At 37.7% G+C, this 21166-nt stretch overlaps 1 protein-coding gene across 1 annotated transcript in view; it reads left to right on the forward strand.

Annotated features, from left to right (window-relative positions):
- LOC124777437 (transmembrane protein KIAA1109 homolog) overlaps window positions 1–21166 on the forward strand; it is a 527366-nt gene that overhangs the window by 403550 nt on the left and 102650 nt on the right. The window contains exons 65-68 of the mRNA XM_047252842.1: window positions 8757–9033; window positions 12069–12268; window positions 12656–12885; window positions 13512–13658. Of these exons, the coding sequence (XP_047108798.1) occupies window positions 8757–9033; window positions 12069–12268; window positions 12656–12885; window positions 13512–13658 (854 nt within the window). The remainder of the gene's footprint in view (window positions 1–8756; window positions 9034–12068; window positions 12269–12655; window positions 12886–13511; window positions 13659–21166) is intronic.

The raw sequence follows: 21166 nt of genomic DNA on the forward strand, positions 1-21166 counted from the left end.
TTGAGAAATAAATGAATTGTAGTGTTTGAAGAGACGTCTGATAGGTATGTGATTATCTAATGCATGCTATTTCTGACTGCTAACTTTTCCATGAATGATTATTTTTTACTTTTGGTCAGTTACTCTCGAGATAACATTGTAAGGCATCAGTGAGTTTAAGTATTACAAATAAACTAGTGACCTTACCTTCCAGTAAACAAAATCGACTGATGCTTTGAAGGGCACAAGAAGCCTTTTGTTTAATTTATTTGTTTGCTGAATGTATTTTAGATTCTTAGTTAACCAGGCTTCAATGGATTTTGCAGATTGTGCTACACTTAGTTTACGACCATTATTAAGTATTATTGTCAACAGATAATCAGTTTTCCCTGTTCTGCTACTGGTATGGTTGAGTTTGTGCCCTTGATTAGTATGTCTATGCCATCAGCAGCTATTAAAGTTTTTTTGAATTGTTCTGAAAAATTTCTGAATAGTCATTTACATAGGTTTAAAACAGCAATGAAGTCTGCACCACATAGAAGTATATGCCCACAGAGTCAGAGGCCAAGGCAAGGTCATAGACTACATCAATAGGACAGCTTTTTTCTGCAAAAGATGCTTTACAGAAGACAATGGAGAGATATTTACAAAGACAAGCTCTTAGAAATTTGTCAGTATTTTGTTATATACCATTGTCTCAATTTTTAAGGACTGGATGAGCAGAAATGTAATATGTAGTTAGAGTTGATTTACCTGTCTCTGTTTTTATTGAATTACTGTATATGACCATTGCATATTCTATAAAAATGCATTGAGCCATTGACCAATTTCAAGATTAGCTCAATGAGTGCTCTTCCAAATCATTAAAAGGTGTCAATACTGTGATAGAAATACCAATCTCCTTGGTGGTTGTATTTTACATACCGTTGGCTCTCAGTACTGTAAACTTGTTTGCCAAGGTACTTTCGATATTTATTAACAGGTACAACGTTAGCCGACATTGTGACAAAGTGCTAATCAAATTTGGTGGCCAGTCTTTTCAGTGGGCCAATATATACTGATTTATCTTGTTATCATGTGACATGTGGATAATGAAAGTGTTGAGTGATAAAAGTTACTCACTTAGATGGCTATAATAGACCATGTGATTTATGTTTTCTACAATTGTTTGGCATGCTCCCTGTAAAAACTAGACAATGCTCAATCTGACACATCTGCAATGTTGTAGGTGCCAGGGACTGTTAGCAATTATTCAGTGTTCCACAGCAACAGTTACTTCTTCACAGTAAAAAATATGTAGGTTGAATTTGAATGGCCCCTGTATAAGGCTTTTCCAATGCACATTGTTTAGAAGTTCTGTGTTTGAGTTGCCCGGGATACAATCTCACAGAATGCTGCCAGATACCAATATGAGTGCAAGCTGTGATGCTTGCCAGTTAAAGTGTCTTTTCAGGCAGACCAAAAATAGAGGCCCAGGAATGCAATGAACACAAAGTTTGTTTGAGTTAAGAAAACACAAATTTCCTTCTTGGAACAACTATGAAAACAGAATTACTCTTCTTCTTTGGACAACAAACAGAATGTCACACAAACGGCCTGGATGATTGTTAATAGACCGTGGAGAAAAGCTCATGGAAATCTTAGTTTAGACAAAGTCCAAAATAAACTGTTCTTGTGGGAACTCGAACAGTACTTCAGGCAGAAGGCCTAGTAATGGAGATACAAAAGCTATGAACGAAGGTTCACAACTGTTTCCTGACAATGGAGAAAACAAAACTTCTGAATTAAAGTTTGTAGGACACTTAAGATAGAGGTGAAGTATCATGAAGCATAAGAGGATCATACAACCAACAGATAACAGTAGTTTTTCTGTCAATGCTTAGTGTAACAAAAGAGAAGCAAGTCAAAAATGTAATCCATAACTTGATTAACAATAAATTATCACCTTATTGGTTAAAGCTATCTGTATTTATGTCAGTAAGATAAGAGCAAATTGGCCATTTTACACTTAAGATGGTCCCAGTGAGAAAGTTTCTAAGTGTGGTGAAGCTGAATAAAGATGAAAGATGCTTGGTGAGTTGTTCATGAAGTAACAGTAAAATCTTTCCACACAATTGTTTGTCATAGTCAAAACACACAAAAAATAGACTGTTACTCATCTGACTGATGAGGTATGGTTCCACCTCTGTGGGTACAGTCAGTCAGTGTTTTGTTAAAGTTGCGAGTGTGCAGTTCAGTTGTCAGTAAATTTTGTGAAGTTGGAAACTGTTATATTCTTTCATCAAATGAAATCCAGGCCAAGTTAAGTTAATTTAAGTATCGTTCAAGAATATAACATCATTACAAATGGTGGAGTTGAGCTGGGATTGATGTTTGAAATGTGGAACTATGTTTAATACGTGACTGTTTCAGTTGAACATAAGACGACTGCAAAAATAAAAATAAAAATTAAAAATAAAAAAAATATTGTTTTTAAAAATTTTGTGTTATGGATGTACGGAACGAATGGATGTTGCCACATGGGAAGAGTTGGTGTGGATAAAAAAAAAAGAGGACCAAATTCCCGGACAGCACCGTCAACCATCAGATGAGCAAAGATGAACACAGAAATATCACATATCCGCCTGTCGATCACCACATTGGGACCATGCCTTCTTCTGTGTGACCATGTTGCAATATCCAGTGCAAGAAGGCTGTCTCGGACAGCAGTGACAGTATAGTGGTGCCTCCAGAATGAGCTCCCGATTGAAGAAATGCATAAACATTCGGCACCTGGTCCAGGAAGCCCGCTCAGAGTGAACTTGCTTCTCAGGGACTTTGCGCCGGCATAAGAACAGTCTTCAGTGCCAGGATACAGTCGGTTCTTGCATCCTGTTATGTTGTTGGCGTGAGAAAGAGGTCCATGGCACCAGCAACGTCTGCTGGCACTTTGGTTGCTGTCTGGTGGTTGAATGTGGTGTGGCTGCCCTTGAATATCTTCTGTAAGGAATCAGGCTGCCCATGCAACTTAAGTGTCATGTGCAGTCAGAGTATGAAGAAGACCAGTACTGCAGTAATCTTATACTGGGTGTCTCTCCCAATAGTCATTGGGCACTTTTCGGCAGATATTTGCAATTTCGTTTTTGCAATATATAGCTGGAGGCAGCACATACAAATACTGCTGATTATATCTTTCGTGCAGTACCCAGTCTGTCAGTGTGTGTCCCATTACAATCAAAATTATGCTTATGAGCAGAATTTTATGTACTCATTCAATAGAGTGAACCCGAAATTAGTCAATACAATATTCAGTTTAGAGATATGTATTACCAGAGACAATAAATCCATTGTTCGTTATGTCTTCATTCCCCATTTTGTGTGCTGCCCTGACCTGTACTGTTTTCTACCACCATGCAGCACAGATACTCAGTTGCTGCTGTAGAATTCATTATTTTTCATGTTTTACTATCCCTGTTTATACATATCGCTAAACTGAATATCACCTTAGACTAATTTGGGACTGCTCCATTGAATGGGCATACAAAAGCTTGCTTTAATAATAATAATAATAATAGTAATAATAATAATAATAATAATAATAATACACATACCATACATAATAATACACATACCATACAGTTAAAAGGAAGTGACGTTTGATCAAGGTCCGCGTCACTTTCCATTTTTAACCAGACTTAACGTCTGAGAAAGTAAAGAAAGAATGAATAATAATAATAATAATAATAATAATAATAATAATAATAATAATAATGGAGGCCCGGGAAAAGAATGGGCCTCCGGTATGTTCTGCCAGTTGTAAAAGGCGACGAAAAGAACAAACCACTAATAGGGCTAACCCCCCTTTTAATGTGATTAGTTGGTTCAGGACAGAACTAAAGAAGCCTCGGACAAGCGCTGTCATGGTCGGGGATGACGCTTGAACCCTATGCCCGCCCACAATGGTAACGACACTGCTAGCCAACTGGAAAATGATTGAAATCCAAATAGAGGTGTTTTGCAGGATATGCTTCCTGCAACCACCCTAGAAGGAAAACAAAGACAGAGGATGAGATGGTCAGATGAAGTTAATCGACACCTGATGTTCTGTTATTACCAAGCAACAAACCTAGGAACCAACACAACTGGATACAGATCACAAGTATACACAACATTTATTACCAGATACCCAGAATTAAAATTTTTAACAGAACAACGACTAGCTGATCAGATCCGTGTAATAATTAAAAATAACAGGATACCCCAGTCAGAATTAGAAAACATCAAACAACAAGTACAACAAATACTGGAACAAAATAATGTGCAATCAGAAGAAGAAGAAAATACAGTAATGGACTCAAACATCCCAGAGCAAACAAACAAAGAACAACACGCATCAGTTAAACAGTCAGAGGAAAACGAAATCTTAAGACAGCCACCAGAACAACCACAAATAGAACACGAAGTGACACACATGTTAGATATAGAAGAAAAATTTCAGCTGACATATATAGAATACAAAGACACAAATACAGACATTAGACCATTCTTGCATAGACCGCCAAATAACCCACAAGTCGAAACAACAATAAAAACTATCAATACAATCATACACAACAAAATAAATGAAAACACAACTATGGAAGAGTTACAACTACTGGTTTATATAGGAGCACTCACTACACTAAGTATACACACTAGGCAGAGATCAGAACCAACCAGCACACAGAAGAAACCCACAAAACCAGCATGGCAACACAGGCTACAGAACAGAATAGAAAAACTGAGAAAAGACATCGGACAGCTAACACAATTTATAAGAAATGAAATGTCAGAAAAAAAACGAAAAAGGTTAGGTAAAATCTCACAACAAGAAGGGATAGAGCAATTAGATGAAAAGAAGCAGAAATCACAAGCATTGGCCAAACGACTTAGAATATACAAAAAAAGTGAAAATAGAAGGAAACAAAACCAAACATTCAGCACAAACTAAAAGAAATTTTACCAGACAATAGATAACACACACATTAAAATAGACAATCCACCAAACATAACAGACATGGAACACATCTGGAGCAACATATGGTCAAACCCGGTACAACATAACAGGCATGCACGGTGGATATAAGCAGAAACAGATACATACAAGATGATATCACAAATGCCTGAAGTGATAATTTTGCAACATGAAGTCACCCAGCAATTAATTCTACGCACAATTGGAAAGCCCCTGGAAAAGATAAAATAGCAAATTTCTGGCTAAAGAAATTCACCTCAACACATTCACATCTAACTAAATTATTTAACAATATAATGGAAGGAAACATTCCACGTGGGAAAAATTATATATAAAAACAAAGATGAGGTGACTTACCGAACAAAAGCGCTGGCAGGTCGATAGACACACAAACAAACACAAACATACACACAAAATTCAAGCTTTCGCAACAAACTGTTGCCTCATCAGGAAAGAGGGAAGGAGAGGGGAAGACGAAAGGAAGTGGGTTTTAGGGAGAGGGTAAGGAGTCATTTCCGCTCCCGGGATTGGAATGACTCCTTACCCTCTCCCTAAAACCCACTTCCTTTCGTCTTCCCCTCTCCTTCCCTCTTTCCTGATGAGGCAACAGTTTGTTGCGAAAGCTTGAATTTTGTGTGTATGTTTGTGTTTGTTTGTGTGTCTATCGACCTGCCAGCGCTTTTGTTCGGTAAGTCACCTCATCTTTGTTTTTATATATAAATTATTTAACAGTTACATTGCAGACCCATACACATTCCCTGATACACTTACACATGGAATAACTTATCTGAAACCTAAAGATCAAGCAGACACAGCAAACCCAGCTAAATATCGCCCCATAACATGCCTACCAACAATATACAAAATATTAACTTCAGTCATTACACAGAAATTAATGACACATACAACACAGAACAAAATTATAAATGAAGAACAAAAAGGCTGTTGCAAAGGAGCACGAGGATGTAAAGAGCAACTGATAATAGATGCAGAGGTGACATATCAAGCTAAAGCTAAACAAAGGTCGCTACACTATGCATACATTGATTACCAAAAAGCTTTTGATAGTGTACCCCACTCATGGTTACTACAAATATTGGAAACATACAAAGTAGATCCTAAATTGATACAGTTCCTAAACATAGTAATGAAAAATTGGAAAACCACACTTCATATCCAAACAAATTCAAATAATATCACATCACAGCCAATACAGATTAAGCGTGGAATATACCACGGAGACTCATTAAGTCCTTTCTGGTTCTGCCTTGCTCTGAACCCACTATCCAACATGCTAAATAATACAAATTATGGATACAATATTACTGGAACATACCCACACAAAATCACACATCTGCTATACATGGATGATCTAAAACTACTGGCAGCAACAAATCAACAACTCAACCAATTACTAAAGATAACAGAAGTATTCAGCAATGATATAAATATGGCTTTTGGAACAGACAAATGTAAGAAAAATAGCATAGTCAAGGGAAAACACACTAAACAAGAAGATTACATATTGGATAACCACAGCGACTGCATAGAAGCGATGGAAAAAAACAGATGCCTATAAATATCTAGGATACAGACAAAAAATAGGAATAGATAATACAAATATTAAAGAAGAACTAAAAGAAAAATACAGATGAAGATTAACAAAAATACTGAAAACAGAATTGACAGCAAGAAACAAGACAAAAGCTATAAATACTTATGCTATACCAATATTGATCTACTCATTTGGAGTAGTGAAATGGAGTAACACAGATCTAGAAGCACTCAATACACTTACACGACCACAATACCACAAATATAGAATACATCACATACATTCAGCAACTGAAATACTCACATTAAGCAGAAAGGAAGGAGGAAGGGGATTTATCAACATAAAAAACCTACATTATGGACAGGCAGACAATTTAAGAAAATTCTTTATAGAACGAGCAGAAACTAGCAAAATACACAAAGCAATCACTCATATAAATACATCGGCTACACCACTGCCATTTCATAACCACTTCTACAACCCTTTAGATCACATAACATCAACAGATACGAAGAACATAAATTGGAAAAAGAAAACACTACATGGCAAGCACCCGTATCATCTAACACAGCCACACATCGATCAAGACGCATCCAACACATGGCTAAGAAAAGGCAATATATACAGTGAGATGGAAGGATTCATGATTGCAATACAGGATCAAACAATAAACACCAGATATTACAGCAAGCATATTATTAAAGATCCCAATACCACAACAGATAAATGCAGACTTTGCAAACAACAAATAGAAACAGTAGATCACATCACAAGCGGATGTACAATACTAGCAAATACAGAATATCGCAGAAGACATGACAATGTAGCAAAAATAATACATCAACAGCTTGCCTTACAACATAAACTTATTAAACAACATGTTCCCACATACAAGTATGCACCACAAAATGTACTGGAGAACGATGAATACAAATTATACTGGAACAGAACCATTATAACAGATAAAACAACACCACATAACAAACCTGACATCATACTCACCAATAAAAAGAAGAAATTAACACAACTAATCAAAATATCCATACCCAATACAACAAATATACAAAAGAAAACAGGAGAAAAAATTGAAAAATACATCCAACTGGCTGAGGAAGTCAAGGACATGGGGCATCAGGATGAAGTTGACATTATAGCAATTATACTATCAACTACAGGAGTCATACCACACAATATCCACCAGCACATCAATGCAATACAGCTACATCCAAACTTATATATACAACTACAGAAATCTGTAATTATTGACACTTGTTCAATTACCCGAAAGTTCCTAAATGCAATGTAACATATACCGTACAGTTAAAAGGAAGTCACGCTTGATCAAGTTCCGCGTCACCTTCCATTTTTAACCAGACATAACGTCTGAGACAAGAAAGAAATAATAATAATAATAATAATAATAATAATAATACTATAATAATATTATTAGTCACAGGAAACAAAGTGACATTGAGCATCCCACGATACTTGATGTGCAGTATTTATTTCAGCTGACTGTGTCTATACAAACAAAAAAAAAAAAAAAACAGATTTGAAAATATCTGAAGAAACACGAGAGAAAGGCCTCATAGGAGAGATGCCCTATATGCCTAAAGAGTGTATGCAACTGGTGCTAGGAAAAAGTCCTCAATTTTTAGCAAACCATTTTCCAGTTCCTTTAGTTATTGAAACTTTAAGTATACTTTACATGGTCAGTAGTTTTATGTCATTAAACTTCTGAAGTAATGTGTGTGTGTGTGTGTGTGTGTGTGTGTGTGTGTGTGTGGGGGGGGGGGGGGGGGGGGGAAATGTATAATATTATATTAATATCTACTTGTTCAGATTTGAATTTCTAAAGAATATGGTTGTAAAACTGACACTACAGCATAATTTTAAATCATCTGACACCTATCATTATGTAGTTTGTAATTCTGGCAGGCCTTGACGAGTATGTAACTCTGTATAACACATCACATAGCTAAGGCCTAGAGTTCTTACTAGTTTATGCTGGCCCTGCCATAGTTATCTTCTTCTTATACTTTTTCTCCTCATCCAATCTTGTCCTATTGGAATGAAGTAATCTTAAATTGTATGTCATATACTTCATGTACAAGTACTAAGAATTTTCTCATTTGATTATTGATAAAAAAAAAAATTTAAAACATTTGTCAGAAAACATTAATTGAAAAAGAAACCAATGTTTTACAATGCATACTCTTTATTTTACAGACTTCTTGGGGGATGAACCGCACATTGTATGATGGTGACTCAAGAGGAGCTGTAGTGGTGACTCTAGAAAGCACAAGCATTTCAGCTTGTAGCTCTGGTTCACTTGTGAGCAAAGGGCGATTTGTGGGCTTGTGTCTTCGCTTTGCAGATGATTTTGAAACAAGCCTTGATGACTGGAAGCCTGATATGAGTGACAGCACTATAATGAATCTGTGTGTGGTGTCTGAGGGAACCTATGAAGTCTGCAGTCGCACAATTGCACAGAAACAAGGCAGTGGTATGACATCTTAAGCTTTTATTGTGATAACACTAACTATTTTAATTCTTTAATTTCTTGTGTAACTTCTTTTGGCAACTGCAACTTTCTTAATGATGAGGAATGTTTCATATTTGATAGGCATTCCACAGTGGCTGCACTGTTTCACAAACAAGTGATACATCTGATAAATATGATAAATCACACTTTTAGAAGTGTTTTTGTTCAGATCAGGTTTACTCACCTCATAATTAACACATGAGCTAAATAGGGATTCGTGCATAATTTAAGTAAAACAAGGCAACATTTGAAGGCTCAAACTATGTTGGCAAAGTGATAAGACAACATGTTGGCCTCCCAAATAACACACAAAAGGAGACAAGTACTTTGCTATGTGATCAGTTCTTGTGACTTTTTTAATCTTACTGTACAGAAATGCAGAGATCTTAGAAGAGATAATTAAAGTGATGTAAATTTTGTAAATTTTTGAAGTGAAATTTTTGTATAAATGTTTATATAACTGCACTGCTCTTTCCAAAAACATTTTAATGCCATGAAAAAGACATAATTTTATGTAAGCAATGTCTCACTACAAAAAGAAGTTACCAGTATTAGCTGTACTACAAAGTACTCAATCTTTGTGTCGAACCGTTTTCATGTATTTAATTGATTATACAATATTATGGATTTTCACATTGTATGGGGGCATGCTGTATAATGTTTTCAGTTTTATAGAGAGGATATCTAAGAAGGAATTAATTTTCTCATCTAGAATATTCTTCCTCTAAATTTTCCCTAAATATTCTAATATTTAACAGATGATGAAGTGATTGAAAAAAGAATGATGAGATAAAAGAAATTATTCAGTTTGTTAACATAGCTAAAAATTTGATTGTAATGGGGGACTTGAATTCGATTGTTGGGAAAAGAAGAGGATAAAAAATTATAGGACATGGACTTGGACGACAAGAATGAAAGAGAAGGCCCCTCCTATAGTTCTGCACAGAGACATTTTCGTCATTGCAAATGCCTGCAAGTAGTAAAGAGAAATTTGGAAGAGGCATTAAAGTTAAGAGAAAGGAATTAACACTTTAAGATGTATCGATGGTACTGTAATTTTGTCAGAGGCAGCAAACAATTTGGAAGATCAGTTGAACTGAATGGATAGTGTCTCTATCACATTGCAGACTGATCCTGATTTACTTCTGTTTTGTGTGCCAAGCATTATGAACAGATCTCAAGATAACTCATGTTCTCTACACACTATCTGTAGATGCCATCTGCTGTGATATATTTTAACTACTTCATCTATTTAGGTGTTTACACCAGTAGCCAATGTACCAAACTTTATTGCCTTCTTGTACTTTTTGCTTATGTATCATTTTGATTGTATTTTGGTATTTTGGTATATAGTTACTATTCTCATCTGGAAGTTCCTCCTGCTTTTTGAGATGGCCTTACTGAGAAAGCAGAAGGAAATGAATGGCTCTGATTACAGGTTGTCCCAAAATAATGAATACATTCTTTGAAACTGAACATCTCATGAAAGGGTTAGAAATACAATTTTAGTGGTGTTCGGTGCCTCATGGTCCAACTTAAGGTGGTAAATCAGGGTGTATATGACCCGGGATGACCGGGAGATCCGGGAAAAACTCGGGAATTTTGTAGAATTTTTTCATTTGGGAGAAAACCGGGAAAAACCCGGGAATTTTGTAGAATTCCGGGAATTTTTCATTGTTTTAGTTTTCAGTTAAATTTTTGTACGACGAATCAATACTCAAACAAAGGATATTACTGTAACCCACTACTGCAGAGTAATACTGCAACAATAAAACATGAATGGGGGGGGGGGGGGGGGGGGGAAACGAAAATAAAACATAAATTGCAAAGGAAATGTGCCATATGCAAAACAAAACACAGTGCTCATACAAGCGTTTGCCAACAGCAAAATGTGTCAAAGGCTTTAGGAAGACTATGCGATGCTTCATAACAACAAATTGCCTCCGATGAGCGTGACGTCACCACTGTTTACATTAGATTCATTTTAGCAGTTACGAGTGGGCTCATGCGCATGCGCAGTTGAGTGATGTGTGAGTAGTACCTTCTCCAGTTTCTGGCTACAGAAATGTGGCTGTTGGCTGTCTAAGCAGTCACAGCAAGCAGCTGGATGCAACCAGGAAAAATTTTCTGCCACGCCCAAGCTGCCAGATTCACGTATGTGCATTAGGCTCGGATCTTGGGGGGGGGGGGGGGGGGGGGGGAGGCAAATTCATATCCTTGAGGAGAAAATACCTTGTTTCACAAAGCGCCTAGCATCCAGCGCACATTGGTCTATCGATTACTCATATGATTTTGATGCACATCCCTGTTGGTTTTTAAACACACTCTGTAAGTTGATTTCTGAATTAATCATAAGCCGCATGTACTTTTGTAATGCAGCGTACATGTTGCTGCTCATCAAAAATCTTTCCAAAAGGAGTTTTCTTCTGTGTGTTTCATTTTCTGAAGTGCCAGGAAATTCTACGCCCGTGTATAAAAATATAACCATTCAAAGGACTGGAGGCAGCACCCAATTGTGTGTGCTGGCTACGCCATTGCACAAGTGAAGCATATAGTGTGTTGAAACAATAATAAAGGCTGATGCACAACATTGATTCTGATTGTTATTTCAGTTCAACAGTAGTAACAATGTCTGTAGGGTAAATAATGTCTCTTCTTTTATGTTTTTTTTCCCTTCGTGTTATCTCATTTACTACAGTAAGTCCACAAGGATTGCAGGACTGGTGTGTTTATTTTCCTATGCTCTTTAGAGAAATGGTTTCAGAACTGAACATACTGCAAATCATAAAATGCCTTAAATGAGCTGTTTTCAGTTGAGAGCAGTGTTCCACATGAAGGAAAATAAGTAATTTGATCAGTATTTGTATATATAAAGTTCCCTAATGCCACTGTATATGTAGTTGACAGTATAAAATGCGTGTATAGTGTAATCTATAACATAAGTTTAAACATTTTTGAGAAGAAATTACATTTCCATTCTTTTCGTTTTGTTTCAGAGAATGCAAAATGGTTTTTAAATGTGCAGTGGCAAATGGAAGGTGTAGATATTCATCTTGACGTTAATGTTGGAAAACAGTTGTCAGCATTGGGACATACATTAACAATGCTCACAGGCTCACAAGAAGAAGATGAAGCAAATGCAACAAGCTATGACAGTGATGAAACTGATCAGGTTGATGGAAATACAGCTTCACTTGTAAGTCTTGACTCACTGTGAATCACTACATTTTCTCTCAATTTTAGCAAGTGAAAAAGTCATGAAGCCGAAGGGTGGAGAGGGGGCCCATTAGGTAGTTGATAGTGGGTTTATGTTCAAGTAATGTGAGCTGATCAGCGGTATTGCAAATAAGTATATAATTTTCAGAATTTCAGCAACTTCTGTGTTACTTTATTATTGATACACTGGCTGTTTAGCTTTTTTTCATAGGAGACTTACCAAGAACTTTGCTTTATTATTAAGCTTAATTAATCAAAATGGTTCTACTGTTGGAGGTTTATTTACTGTTGAGATAAGTATTTTACATGTAGTTATTATCTATTATCTATTATAATTGTCTGCTCATATGTACTATCTTTCATTTAGGAGAGCATAACTCTCAAGCGAAGTCGGAATTTAACTGACAGCTTGCCTGCATTTGTGTTCGACCCATCAATTGATGCTAAGAAAAGGTCGAAGTTAATAGAAAAGGAGATGAATGAGCAGGCAAAAATAATAAATGACTTAAGATCACTGGGTGCTTCTCATGGTACAATTGAACAAGAAATGAAAAGACTGCAAGAACTTGAAGCAATGGTTTTCAAGGATTTCAGAAGGTATCTAAGCAGACCTAATATGTGATGACCTTATGTAGATTTTTTTGAGTCACAGAAGACTGTGTACCATTGGAATGTAAACTACTCAATTCTATATTTTACCTCAATGAGAGTTTCTAGTGACTTACATAAAAGACATTTCTTTCACATTATTCAGAATCATATCAAAGTTATAGTCTGTATTTGCAGTAACTGTATTGATTAATTTTAGGTTATTACACTTTTTAAATTAAACTGTGGCCTGGACAATCAGTTAAGCTTCATGGCATGTTTGTTTTTAATGTTGCAGTAGAAAACTATTTGAATCCACTTAGGTTTTGTAAATGGTTGAAAATGGAGCCTGATTGGTGTGTGTGATGATTATCTATTTCCACTCACTTTGTTATCGGCACCATTCTACTCTATCAACTGAGTTAGTTAGAGAAATCACTTTTTAATCATTAATTGAAAAAACTATTTCTCACATTATGTCATTGCCAATAAAAGAATAAGATAAATATAATGAAAAATGGATGTTTAGAAGATGGGTAAATCAGTGTCAATACCTTTGCATCTAGCAAAATGTATTGTATTTCCAGATTTTGTATTGAAAATAATAATTATTATTACAAATATCATTTTTACAGGGATATGATACAGAAGTTAAGGAGGCAGAGTGTGAAAGCATCATCAATTAAAGGCAAATTTGGTCTTGGGTCAAAAGCAAGTACCTACCGCTCTCGATCATTCATTGTTCCATCTCCTACACCAGAGCACCAGGTGGAGACAGACAGGTAATTTGTGAGCAGAAATAATTTCGAAATGTAACATTTTTAAATCAGTTTTTGCTGTTGTCATTATAAAGAAAGATTTGGAAGAAAAATAACATACTTCTGGAAGTGTCAGTGATGAGTGGAATAACTTGTCTGCCAATAATCAAAACATTGAGATGTCAGGGCTGCAATTGCATTAACAATTTGTACATCAATATACAGTTGTTCTATAAAATGTTTTCAAAGAGGAACAACTGCATGTTTGGTTTAGACTTAAATAAATTATCGGTAGACTGCACTGAAGTAGTATTATCAGCAATTTGTACAAAACATATTTTAATTCAGGAAATGTGGCAATGTTTGAGATATTCACAGAGCAAGAAGTAACCATTGACCTACATTGAAAAAATAATTTTTAAGTAACAGATTTGTGTTCTCCTGTATCAATAAAAATGGGTACAGTTCAGAAACGTCACCCAGAACCCCGGATCAATAAAGACTTACCTTCTCATCCCGTCCGGTAAGTCTCAGTTGTTACCCAGTTCTGGGTGACTTTTCTGAACTATACCCATTTCCCCAAACCTCTCCAGTCCATTTCCTTCACCCCTCTTCCTTGTCCTTCAACACTTCTGCCAGAAGAAGGAGCCACTGACTCTGAAAGCTTATGAAAGTTGCATTATACTGTCAGTAATGAATCAATAATCATGTACACTTATTCCAAAGTAGTTGTTTCTGTCTACTGAACTTTTCTCAGAGCCTATTGATGATCAGTTTGCACCAGTTGTACCATAATTTTCTTCATATGTGAGAAACATGGACTTTTATGAAAGGGTGTGAGAGACAGTGTTGTCCTTCTACACATACAGTGAACACTTACTAAAGCAATGAGTTCAATAATGTTACATGACATAGCTAAATGACAGTGTAAAAGTCTGCAAACAGGCATGGAAAATAAAACATTAGTGCTTGTTAGTAATAATTTTTTACGTTAAGGTAAAAAAGTTTCTCCTTTCTGTATTTTTCTGCCACTTTCAGTGTTATTTTTTGCTGCTTTCAATGTTATTTTTTACCACTTTCAGTGTTATTTTCTGCCAATTTCAGATTTTTTTGCTAGTTTGAAGTACCATTTATTCTTTATTTTTGTAGTGTGAATGAAGCCTACATACTTGTTTCACTAGACAAACAATCAAACAAGCCGTATTAATGAGTTTTATTACAATTAATCAAATACAATACTTAACTTTGGCTATCACACAGATGTGTTGCAAGCAAAGGGCAGTATATGAAACAATTGAAGTGTCTAACATTGACACTGTTATCCAAGTGGCTAATTGTGAAGCTGAAGTGGACCATGACCAGTCGGTCACAGCGCTTATGTCCTCTTGACATAGGGGCCGCTGTTGTGCTGGAGGGAAGTCCTGTCAGCGTGCAATTGGCCGAGTTCTTCTCCCAGCCTTCTCTTCCCTGTCATTCCCAACTGGTGTGCCAGGGCTTGACTTTACACTGTAACATTCCTCCCTCCCCCTCCTGCCCTTCAAAGCAGCAGACCATCATTGTGTATGTAGCATGACAATGGGAGGGGAGGTAGGAGCATTGATGCCCTGTTGGACCGGAAGCTGTGGCTGCAGGGGACATCAGATTTCCGGTTGTACCCCATCATCTGACCTTCGCTCTGGTGGAAGTGTCCCCTGAAAAACACTCGGAAGGGTAGATGCTGGCCGCTGCGGCATGGGAGGGTCCAGCTCCATCGGTAGGACAAGAGAAGGCGATGTTACCATCTCCATGAAGTCGTCCCGCGGTGCTGTGATGACACCTTCAGGTGGCATCTGTGGCTGCACTGTCCTCGGGATCTGTGAATCTTGGTGAATAGATACAGAAGGATTACCATGTACATGACAGTGGCGAATTTGATTGTGATGTCAGTGCTGCAATTTGTCTGTGCCTGAAGAAGCCACTTGCAACCTTCCTTTGGCACTGGATGCTGAGGAGTGTGGAGCAGATGGAGCAGTGTCCGATGGCAGTTTCGATAAAGCAATTCCACCAGTGATGGTCCGTCTCATGGGTGCTAATGATAGAAGGCAAGAAACAGTTGCAGTGCTTGATCCCTGGTGTGTGCAATGTGAAGTTTGGCCATCTGCTGCTTGAAGATTCTGACAAATTGTTCCGCTTTGCCACTGGATTGTGGATGGAATTGTGCACTTGTCAGACACTGTATGCCATAGCATTCACAGAATGTTTCAGATTTATTTGACATGAACTGAGGACCGTTGTCCGACACTATGACTTCAGGCAAACCTTCAAGGCAAAAAATAGAGTACAACTCCTGAATTGTGTTGCGTGACACTACCAAGTTCATTGGCATGGAAAAAGGAGACTTGCTATGAAAGTCTACCACAATCAACCAACAAATGTTCCAAAAAGGTCCCGTAAAGTCTATGTGCACACGTTACCATGTTGATTGCAACTTAGGCCAAGCAGAAAATTTTTTTGGTGGAGCAGACTGATTTTCCTCACATGCATGGCACTGTGATGTAATCTGTTCTATTTGGGTGTCCATACCCTGCAAAATACAGTGTCGATGTGCTAACTGTTTTGTACAAACAGTCCCCCAGTGTCTCTGGTGAAGTAACTGCAACACTTCTTTTTTGTAAAGCCCTGGGGATCAACAGATGTGACAGTCAACTCTCATTTTGAAAAGAATTACACATTGCTGTACAGCAAGGCTATGCCGAAGTGCAAAGTATTGGCGCACTACAGAGTTCTTTATGCTATGCAATGAGTGAGGCCAAAATGTGCAAATGTATTTTAGCAAAATGTTCAGATATGAATCAGGTTCCATGGCCTGTGCAATTTTCCTATAGTTCAGAGGAAAGGATTGAAGCAATTCAGAATCGTGAGCATGGATGTGACAAGAAGATGCAGCAAAAGCGTCCAAGTCTGCATGAGGGCCAATGGGAAGATGTGAAAGTGCATCCGCATTACCATGTTGAGCTGTCGGACAATACACAATCTCATACTGGTTTTGAAACAACAATAAAGCCCATCTGTGCAATTTTTGGACAGTTCGGACAGGAACTGGCTTCATCGGATGAAACAAGGACTGCAATGGCTTGTAATCCATTACAAAGTCGAATTATCTGCCATAAAATAGTTTTTAAATTTGGTGACACCATACACAATAGCCAATGCCTCTTTCTCTGTTTGTGAATAGTTACACTTAGCTTTGGACAACACTTCTGATGCGAAAGCAGTAGGCCTGTCTTTAACACTAAATCTGTGCGAAAGCACTGCACTGATTCTGTAAGAGGAAGCATCAACTTGCAACACAACTGGTCCATCAGGATCAAAGTGAACCAAGCCTCGATCACTGAGCAATGCAGCTTTAAGTTTTTGAAAAGCTACATGGCCCTCATCAGTTTAAACAAAGGGGATGTTGTTGCAATGCAATGGAGCTGCAATTTGTGTAGCATTGGGTATGAATTGAATATAATAATTCATTTTCCCTAATACTGACTGCAATCCTGTGATGTTGCGAGGATCTGGCAGGTCACGTGTGGCTGACATATGTTACTGAAGAGGATGTACACCCTTATTGTTTATGACATGACCAGGATTCTGCAAATCAGGTTTTAAGAAATCACACCTGTCCAGTCTGTACTTTAGTCCCGCATCAGACAACGCGCTTGACAAAGCATGCAAATTTGCGATATGTTCTTCAGGTGTATGACCTGCTACTACAATATTGTCCAAATATTTTGAACAGTTTGGTACTTCAGCAGTTAGCTGTTCCAAATACCGTTGGAAAATGGCAGGTGTGAAAGCACTGCCAAAAGGCAAACACAAATATGTAAACAACCCAAATGATGATCACAACACACATAGTGTGAGATTCTTCATCTAGCTGTATTTGAAGATATGCGTTGTGCAAATCAATTTTCAAAAGGTAATGACCAGTGACTAATCTGTCCATGAGATCTTTTGGGTGTGGCAGTGGGTAAGTATCAATCACAATTTGTGGGTTGACTGTAGACTTAAAAGTCAACATGGAGGCGAATGCGACCTGAAGGTTTGGAGAGCAAAACCAGTAGACTTGCCCTACACTGTCTTTGGTATTGAATGCAATCACTGGCAACACATTGTCCTGAATTCGAAAGCCAAACAAATCAAACGAATCAAGGCCAAATGCAATCACTGGCAACACATTGTCCTGAATTCGAAAGCCAAACAAATCAAACGAATCAAGGCCAAATGTGTTCTCACAGGCACGTGATTGTAGCACAGTGAAAGTCACAGTTCACGTATGCAAGCAATACATGACGGGCAAAATACATTTTCTGAGAATGGGAATGCCTTGTTCATTTTAAGCCGTCAGGTGCACGCTAGTTTCAAACAGGCATGGGGAGCCTAACAGTTCATATGTGTTATGCTTCAGTAATGTAACAGAGACACTGTGTCCAACTGAAATTTCACACATTTTCCACTAATATGCAAATGAAAAAAAGTTTGTTGGACTGGCATAGCACAGGAGAAACTGCCTGCAACAGGCTTTGAATACACTGCACTGATTACGTGGCCTTGTGACGAGAATTGTGTGAGTGGGCAGAATTATTATGTTTGTTTCATTGCAAACATACAGATTGTGCGCGGTGCTTCTTGTGCCAACCATAACACTGTGCTTGTCTCAACGGGCACTCTTGGCATTTGTGCTGTGAATAGCACCGAGTGCTTGACGTAATTCTATTCACCTGTTCAGAGAACTGTTTACGCGACTTGGTGTGCATTTGCTGTTGCTGCCTTCTGGGCCAGTCGTGAGCAAGGGACGACTTACCCTGACAAATTGGTGGCTGCTCAAATTTATCGGCCGTTATGGCACCTGAATCGCACTGATCCAGAATTTGCACTATGTGCTGAAATGATGGATCTGACTGTTTCAAAATCTGTTTTCTGAGTCTGAAATCAGTTACATTGTACACAATCGCATCACTTAACATAAAATCTGAATATAAAGCACCACAAGCACATTTTAATTTGCATTTCCTCATCATACTCTGTAAATCTGTTACCCACTCATGATAATTTTGATCCGACCTTTTCTTGCAACTAAAGAATTGGTACCTAGCTGTCACCACAGTCACTTGTTGGTCATAATAGTTAGTTAGAGACCCTATACCCTGATCATAGGACAATTCACTCAAAGTGGCATTAGGGAACAATTTCTGAATGCGGGGAAAGACTGCACTTCGTACTGTTGACTAAAAGTAATGTAGTTTCACAGTAGCTGATACTTCAAGAGCAATGATGTGAGCTTCATACTGTTGCAAACACTCGAGTCATTCCTCTTCTTTTTCGTTAACCTGGTGAGAAGGCGGTATGGCACTTGGAGCTACAGTTGTTGCTTGTTGGGCTGTGTTAGGTGTGTGTTTCGCCAATAACTGCTGTACCGTGTTTAAAGGGTTTCAATCAGCTGCATCTGAAACTGAAACATCTGTGTTAGCTGCGTTGCATTAATCGCTTGCAGCTGAGGTGCCTGAGCAGGCTGTGGGAGAGATGGGTTCCTCATTTTGGAGTAGGCAAATGCAATAAACAGATAATGCAAGCAATAAAAGTAAGCACACAAGCAAAGAAAATTTCTGCAATGCCCACCTGAAAACATTGAATAGAAAAAACACTGTAAGAGATCATGTTAAAACATGTAAACACACCCCTACAAAGAAAAGATAACGAAGAATTAAGGTGCTAGCAGAACACAAACTCCCACAACAAACAAAACTGTGGCAGCCAGGCTCTGGGTTGTTGCTGTGGTATTCGTTAACCTCATCGTCAATCTTGTAGTGTCTAGGAAGCCCGCATACCCGGTTTGCTAGACATACTTGACCTAAGGGCAACAGAAGCAGTAAACAAGAGGTCATGACCTAACAAAGAAATCTACGAACATGCAGAGAACATACTACGCCCCAAGCAAAAAAGAAGGTCATTCTTGGAACATTTGGCTAGAATGGATGATGACAGGTTGATGAAGGTGAAAGGACAATCAGCATTGGTTTACACACACATCAAATGACCTCAGAGAAACAAACATAAACATAATTGACACTTGGGGTGACAGGAATGTATTTAGGAACAAAGTTCAAAAAGTGGTCTTCAGGGAGAAACAAGACAGGAAAAGAAAAATGGTCCCATACCATCAAAGAGCTCAGTTAGCAGAGATTGAAACATATGAAACAAATGTGTACACATAGGAAGCAGAATACATGCATCAAAAATTAAAATATTGTTTTAAATTTCTCTGCAAAACAGCCATTCAAATATAAATAGTAAAGCCTCGTCAAGGTGTTTGACTTGGAATAGAGCTAACAGTTTTATCTGTTGGTGTACATTTACCTACTCTCTTAGACAAGAAAACAAACCAAAAATGACACTTTTTGGAGAGAGCAGCAGTGTGATATATCAATCAAATTGCATATTTTCATAGTGTGCATTTATAAATACAAAAACCACCAAATACAGCGCTCCAGCTTCGTAAGCATGTAAACCAACATGGCACTGCTCAGTTTGCTGCTGTCAACAATCACAGCAAAGTACATATCATGTCATTTGGACATTTTTCTGCCAGGACACCAGATTTTATTTCCCTCAAAATTATCTTTATTCTTTTGTGAAATGAAGCATGCTATGATAGCCCAAGTCTAGGTTAGGTAGAAAGTTGCTATTTTGGTTTTGAGTTGTTTCATAAGAACCTGTCGTACTTCTCAAGCATGCATGCGTTCATGCATCATATGAGGATAGTGATGTATGACATCATGTGCCCTATGGTGTTGTTGGGTGATAGTTCAAACCGAGCAAGTACTATGTTGGTTTTGTGTGTTTGCCTAAGTACAGTACAGTATTTGATCTATGTATTCATCCTCACATACTAAAAACATATGCAGTTTAATTGATGCACTGCATTAAAGGTCTCTCCAAAACATGTCGCCGGCCGAAGTGGCCGTGCGGTTATAGGCGCTGCAGTCTGGTACCGCGGGACCGCTACGGTCGCAGGTTCGAATCCTGCCTCGGGCATGGATGTGTGTGATGTCCTTAGGTTAGTTAGGTTTAACTAGTTCTAAGTTCTAGGGGACTAATGACCTCAGCAGTTGAGTCCCATAGTGCTCAGAGCCAGCCAAAACATGTCAATTTTGGTATGATTTGGTGTCTGAAAGTGTGGGGAAAAGTGGCATTGGTGAATAATACTGTCATTGGATGGCTTCATCTGACATCACATCTAGGGCACAACTTCATTTGTCAGGTAATGAATGTTCACTTTAAGGTGATGTGTGAATCTCAGCCTTGAGAAGAAAATTGAAAATCCAATTTCAACATTAAATAACTATCAGTTGCCTATATTAGTAAACAGTTACCTTCAGGAAATTACCAAAATACATGACTTTCATAAAAAGATTTGATTTCACATTGTTCCATTAAGAACTGCTGATTTCAAGTAAACATTTATTAAAATTGTTTGTGACACACTACTTATCAGTAGCTTTACA

The sequence above is a fragment of the Schistocerca piceifrons genome, chromosome 2, assembly GCF_021461385.2.
Source record: "Schistocerca piceifrons isolate TAMUIC-IGC-003096 chromosome 2, iqSchPice1.1, whole genome shotgun sequence".
In the NCBI taxonomy this organism is placed as follows: Eukaryota; Metazoa; Arthropoda; class Insecta; order Orthoptera; family Acrididae; genus Schistocerca; species Schistocerca piceifrons.